Source organism: Callorhinus ursinus, unplaced genomic scaffold, assembly GCF_003265705.2.
Source record: "Callorhinus ursinus isolate GAN/ISIS: 27379988/994484 unplaced genomic scaffold, GSC_fseal_2.0 scaffold44, whole genome shotgun sequence".
In the NCBI taxonomy this organism is placed as follows: Eukaryota; Metazoa; Chordata; class Mammalia; order Carnivora; family Otariidae; genus Callorhinus; species Callorhinus ursinus.
In genome coordinates, this window is record NW_027397106.1 from 5999374 (window position 1) to 6006233 (window position 6860).

At 42.9% G+C, this 6860-nt stretch overlaps 1 protein-coding gene across 1 annotated transcript; it reads left to right on the top strand.

Annotated features, from left to right (window-relative positions):
• Nucleotides 1-1229: 1229 nt before the first annotated feature.
• On the top strand, nt 1230-2954 carry LALBA (lactalbumin alpha). Its single transcript, XM_025883356.1, has 4 exons — nt 1230-1362; nt 1678-1836; nt 2299-2374; nt 2894-2954. Exons 1-4 carry the CDS (start codon nt 1230-1232, stop codon nt 2952-2954), a joined length of 429 nt encoding a protein of 142 aa, XP_025739141.1.
• The last annotated feature ends 3906 nt before the right edge of the window (nt 2955-6860 follow it).

Here is a 6860-nt window from a genome sequence, read left to right on the forward strand (position 1 = left end):
ATAAAATCTTAAAAAAAAAAACAGAGAGGAGTTTGCCCTGATTCTGAAGAGTTGTAGGATATAACAGTTTGGAATACCTTCAGTTTGGAAGTCTTAACTAGTTGGATACCCACTGCAGTATAAGAAATCAGGTTTAGAGATTGAAATAAAGAGCGTGAGCCCTGCCATGAAGGAGGCTAACAGCTATTGGCACCATGACATGAAGCTTGATGCCAGCAAGGTGGAGTAATTATTCAGAACTAGTACCCTTAACTCTACTTGCTCAGGGGCACTGATCTTGAAAATCTCAGATCCAGAATCTTGTTTTATAGGTTCTAGATATATCCTAGTCCAACCTTAAAGTGTTTAAAGTCCTATCTTTCCACTGGCTTGGGTTATTCTCTTTTAACCTTCCGTGGCCAACTCTGAGGCTGTCTATAAATTTCTATACCCATGAACAAATCTACAAATTAATTTTGGATTTACATAATGTCTTAATTAACACCAATGTAGTATCTGGCCATTTAGTGGTAGTGGTGGTTGGGTGTGGAGAGCCTGATAATAGCTCATAGGATAGCTAGATACTGTCATACATACTTTTCAAATTCTCTGTTTTCCTGAAGTATGAGGTCTCTGGATCCAAGTTATATCTGACTCTTATAGTCTATGTTGCTATAGCCTATCCCTATTCCTGAGCCCCCAGTCATGAACCACCATATCAAAGGACTCTTCCAGGGCTTTGTTCCATGCCTGGGTTGACTTCACAAGTGCCAACTCTGATCTTGGGACTATGGCATATAATGACATACACTCTTTTTCCATATTCTGTATGTCTCTAGGGGAAGGGGGTTTTGGCCATGGACTCTTCTTTTATTTTCTGATTGCCTCACTCATATTACCTCTGAGGCCTCCTTTGTTCCTGAAGTAGGCTGGAGACATCCTGCTTCCTAGAACCAAATCTACAAGAAACAAAAGTACAAAAAAGCCAAATGGGAAGAGATTCATGTTTGAAACTCTGGGCAGAAAACAATAGTTGTATGGACTAGAGATTAGGGGAAGAGAAGGAAAAATGGGGTAAAAGTACAGAAGGAAGCTTGGCAGGCTTAGTGTTTCTGTGTTGGCATGACCAGTCTCTCTTCCTCTTCTTCCTGGATGTAGGGCTTGGTGTTAGGGCCCCTGAAGCTTTCCCCACAAAGAAAAGGAGGTGAAGCTGTGTGGTGCCCCATTTCAGGTTTTTTGGGGCAGCCAAAATGATGTCCTTTGTCTCTCTGCTCCTGGTTGGCATCATGTTTCCTGCCATCCAGGCAAAGCAATTTAGAAAATGTGAGCTGTCCCAGGTGCTGAAAGATATGGATGGCTTTGGAGGCATTGCTTTGCCTGAGTGTGAGTTCCCTGCTGCCTTGCTTCATCTGCCTCTCTCTTCCACTCTCCTTTTCCTTTCCACTTTTATTCAATTATCTAATAATCCTCTTATGTGGTAATCTGTTTACTCTTTTATTACATTTATTCATGTGTCTTCCCTTTCTCTTATTATCTGATCCTTTTTGGAGCTTTTCATCTCGTCAAGATACTTTGTGCTTTACCGTATTTGGACATTGGCTAGAGAGCCTTTCTACATCTGGTAATACAGGTCCTCATTTATGCTATAAATGCTGTGCCTGGACACCTCTGTGATCCTCTTTCTCATCTTTCCCTCAGGGATCTGTACTGTATTTCATACCAGTGGTTATGATACACAAACCATAGTCAGTAACAATGGCAGCACAGAATATGGACTCTTCCAGATCAACAATAAATTTTGGTGCAGGGACAACCAGATCCTTCAGTCAAGGAACATCTGTGACATCTCCTGTGACAGTGAGTAGCCTCTTTTACCCTGTTCTTCTGTTTTTCCAGATCCTACCCCTTGGATAATCTCATTTTTGGTATCAAGCACACCTCTGGCTTCACTGTCTTCAACTGTGGGGCTTGAGTTGACAGTAGTGAGTAAAAGGCTGTTAGAATTTTCATGTTCACCGGAGCCCCAGGCAGTTCCCTGAAGTAGATGATCTTAGCTGTCTGGAAATCTTGAAGTCTGATACCTGCATTTTCAGAGTTGATGAAGTTGATAATTCTTCTGAAGACACCCAAGAGAAGTGAAGAGAACCCTTATCTGGGGTGGGGGGCATTACTGTATTGGCTTTCTCATATAGAAAGGCAACAAGCATAAGTCTTCAGTTCAGAGAAGGACCAGACTTACTAGATTCAGGGAAGAGGGAACTCATTATCTTTCTGGGTAATACTTAGTTCTCACATTCCTGTCCCTGTGAGTCCTGCCAGAGTTCCTGGATGATGACCTTACTGATGACATGATTTGTGCCAAGAAGATTCTGGATAAGGAAGGAATTGACTGCTGGTGAATCCCCATTCTATTTTCTACTTTTCCCTTCCCCTTCTTATTCTCACTCCTTTATTCTAGCACCACTGCCCTCTCTTTCTATCTCCTGGCCATTTAATCTAGAATGTAGTTTCCAAAACAAAACTCATTAAGGAGACTCAGGTTTCCAATTTTCCAAGCCTCCCTCATGACACTCTTATTTAGCCAAATTCCTAATAAGCATAGGGAATAGAGGGCTGAGACCTAGGGCTCCTTTCACCTGGACCTGGACATCTATTTATGCTTTTTAGTCCTAGACCCTGAAACAAGCCCTTGATACCATTTGCATGTCTTCACCAGCCCTACAATTTTCTTGAAGTTTTAAAAGTGGGCCTTACCCCACTAGGTGGCTCAGTGTCCCTTGCCATCTGGCTAGGAAATCTTTCTCTAATTTTCATCCTCACTCTTCCACCTTGGCCCTCCTGGGGGTAAAGCTAGATGGAAATTTGAGATAAGATCCAGTCAGCCAACTTGTCCTGTCTCCTTTTCCATTATCACGTTGGCCCATAAACCACTCTGCTCTGAGAAGCTGGAACAGTGGCACTGTGAGAAGTTGTGAGTGCCTGCTGTCATTGCTGCTTCTGCCTTCTGTATATTCCTGGAATGCCTCTTCCCTAAGGCTACCTCAGTTTGCTTCTTTCTTCCCCCTTGAAGCTGATTTGCCTCTGAGTCCTGAGCCCTGTACTGGCACCATTGGACACTTGAGGACTATTCTCCAGTGATGCATGACTGGTACACTGGACTTTTGACCCTTGCTCAGTGCCCTCCAATAACACTTTCACTACAACAATGGATTCCACCTCTGTCTTGAATAAAGGGCCTGATTTTGAGTGGCTGGCTGTATTTTCTTCCCAGAGGGAGGAGGAGGAAATAGCATGAGTGGACACTGAAGCTGTAGGTCATAGTCACCTCCCATCTCTACTGAAGAGGATATAGGATGAACTTATAACAGAAAGATGGAGTTTACCTTCTGTACCAATTCAATTCAACAAACTTATTGATCATCTAGCATATTCAAGGAACTATAGAGGGAGTCAAAAATTGGCAAAAGGGTCTCTTCCCTCAGGGACTAGTAGGAAAGATAAGATAAACATTGATAAATAATTATAATACAAGGAATAATGCATCATAAGAGAGGTTAAAAACGTTCTTCAAGCATTCATAAGAGAAGGGATACTTTATATTGGGGGGGTGCTGTGGGAAAAAGAGATCAAGGAAGGATTCACAATAGGAGTGGCAGTTAAGCTGGTTTTGAAGTATGGGTTATATTTTTTAAATTTTTATTTATTTATTTATTTATTTGAGAAAGCGAGAATGAGAGAGAGAGCACATGAGAGGGGGGAGGGTCAAAGGGAGAAGCAAACTCCTCGCTGAGCAGGGAGCTTGACGCGGGACTCGACCCCAGGACTCCAGGATCATGACCTGAGCCGAAGGCTGTTGCCGAACCAACTGAGCCACCCAGGCGCCCGAAGTATGGGTTGTATTTTGACTGGTGGAGATGTGGGGTGGGAGAAGGACAGCAAGGACAGGGGTGCCAAGAATCTGAAATGGGTGACTTGAATGGATTGAGGGATTTCCTTACCTTTGAGATAAGGAAATATCCTTCACAAAGTGCTGTGAGAGGATCACAGGACCCTTACAGTCAGCTCAGCAATTCAAGAATCTGGACACCTGGACTTTTGGTTTGAACCCTGTACTCCATTACTCCTCCTTGCTACTTTGAGTTTTTTTCTTCTAAGATTTTACTTCTAAGTAATCTCTACACCTAATGTGGGGCTGGAACTTACAACCCTGAGATCAAGAGTCACATGCTCTACTGATTGAGTCAACTAGGTGCTTTGCTTATTTTTAAAGGAGATTTATCCTAATGATTATGAGAAATGTGAAAGGAGGAGAATTAGGAGATTTGACTCCTAAAGTCTGTTTTTGCTATTTATTGATGGTGCAAACCTGGGCATGTCATCTCTGTCCTTTGTACTTCAATTTCTTTGTCTTAAAAGGAGGGTTTTTAGTCTAGGTGGTTTTTTTGATATCCCTTCCTGCTTTGACAATCCAGCATTCCAAAACTCCAATTTAAAATACCACATTTCTGGGTGCCTGGGTGGCTCAGTTGGTTAAGTGTCTGCCTTCGGCTCAGGTCATGATCACAGGGTCCTGGGATTGAGCCCCCATCAGGCTCCCTGCTCAGTGGGGAGTCTGCTTCTCCCTCTCCCTTTGCTCCTTTCCCCTCCCCCACTTGTGCTCTGTCTCTCTCACTCTCAAATAAATAAAATCTTTAAAGAAAAAATAAAATACCACATTTCTGTACAGATGGCTAACGGAGACATGAAAAGATGCTCAACATCACTCATCATCAAGGAAATGCAAATCAAAACTCTGATGAGATCTCACCTCACACCTGTCAGAATGGCTAAAATTAACAATACAGGGAACAACAGGTGTTGGTGAGGATGCGGAGAAAGGGGAACCCTCTTACACTGTTGGTAGGAATGCAAACTGGTGCAGCCACTCTGGAAAACAGTATGGAGGTTCCTCAAAAATTAAAAATAGAACCACCCTACGATCCAGCAATTGCACTATTAGGTATTTACCCAAAGGATACAAAAATACTAATTCAAAGGGATACATGCACCCCTATGTTTATAGCAGCATTATCAACAATAGCCAAAGTATGGAAAGAGTCCCAGTATCCATCTACTGATGAACAGATAAAGAAGATGTGACACACACACACACACAAATGGAATATTACTCAGCCACAAAAAAGAATGAAATCTTACCATTTGCAACGATGTGGAGGAGCTAGAGAGTATTATGCTGAATGAAATCAGTCAGAGAAAGACAAATACCACATGATTTCTTTCATATATGGAATTTAAGAAACAAAACAGATGAACATATGGGTGAAAAAAAAGAGAGGCTAACCAGGAAACAGACTCTTAACTATAGCAAACAAACTGAGGGTTACAGGAGGGTAGGTGGGTAGGGGGATGGGGGATGGGTTAATGAGGGCCTTTGTGATGAGCACTGGGTGTTTTATGTAAATGATGAATCACTAAATTCTACACCTGGAACTAATGTTACACTGTATGTTAACTAATGGGAATTTAAATAAAAACTTGAAGAAAAAAATAAATTACTACATTTTTGAATAAGGTGATTTATCTTCAACTTCCTGTCTTCTTTCTCCCTTCCTTAGATGTCTAATATAGCTGAGTACACTCCTCCCACCCCTATACCTGCTGGGGCTTTAGGCAGTCAGACCATACTTCTCTTGTCTCAGAGACCAGCAGCTCCCAAATGAAGTCCCTATGGCCTGTTTAGGGACCCCTTTTGTAGGGCCATGATAGGGGCGGGAGGCTGTCCTTCCCCTATACTTAATGAAAAGAAACTTTCAGGAAATAACTTGGTATTCATGACATGATTTTAGCGTGAATTTAAAGACAATGTGATGCAAGTCCCAGGAGTATACATACTTTCCCTTCCTAATTATGGGTCAAAAGGACTTACCCAATTCTACAGGTTTTAAGAGTGACCCCTTTGTATGGGTATGTGTGGGAGGGCAGGGTGAGATGGCCAGTCCTCCCACTGAGCTCACATATCACTTTTTACTTATTATTCTGCCTTAATTACCCCTCAGGAAGGCAAATGCTCTGGAAATATACGGGACCTGCTTCAACAAGTGGCCAGAACAGAAATGCAACTAAGGCTGGGACTTGTGCTCAGTCCCATCGCTCCAGCCTACATTCTGCAGAGAAGACCAGGAAATGTCACCTGTGGGTATACCATATATGAGGATGTAATCAGAAGAGGACTTTGTTAGGGGAAGCTGACAACAAATTTATTTTCAGAGAGTATTTTAGTCTGAAGATCAGAGGACCAAGAAAAGAGAGAAGCCAGGGAGCTGGCATGGAAGTAGTCTTGACTGATGCAGACCTCTTGGCCTTTGGTAGAAGCAGAACAGGAAAGTGCTGTTGTTCTCTTCTTGAGAATATGTGTGGGAGCTGTGTGGGAGGGCAACTGAGAATTTGTTCTGCATTCTCCAACTCCTTCTCCTTCCCTAGGCCTGGAACAAGACTTGAACCAGGCAGGGATCTGAAGCTGTCCAGGCTCAGGTGAGTGGTGGGGAGGTTCGGGAAGGGCCAACAGAATGCACCCCTTTCATGGCACTCTATGTGAAGAGGACTCAGAATGGTGCCCAACAATATGGACTCTCTTTCTCCCTTTCTATCCCGATTTCTCCTCCATGCTACTTTCCTCTGACATCTAGATATAATTTCTTTTGGAAAAGTACCCAGAAGTGGGACTACTGGTGTTCTGTTTTTAGTTTTTTGGGGACCCTCCATACTGTTTTTGTGAGGATTTTCTTGAGTGGTGACTGGGCCCCCCTGTGGATAGGTGTGATATGTTCCATTGGGGTTTTCCCATCTCACTTCATTGGGAAAGGACACTGGGGTCAGAGGAG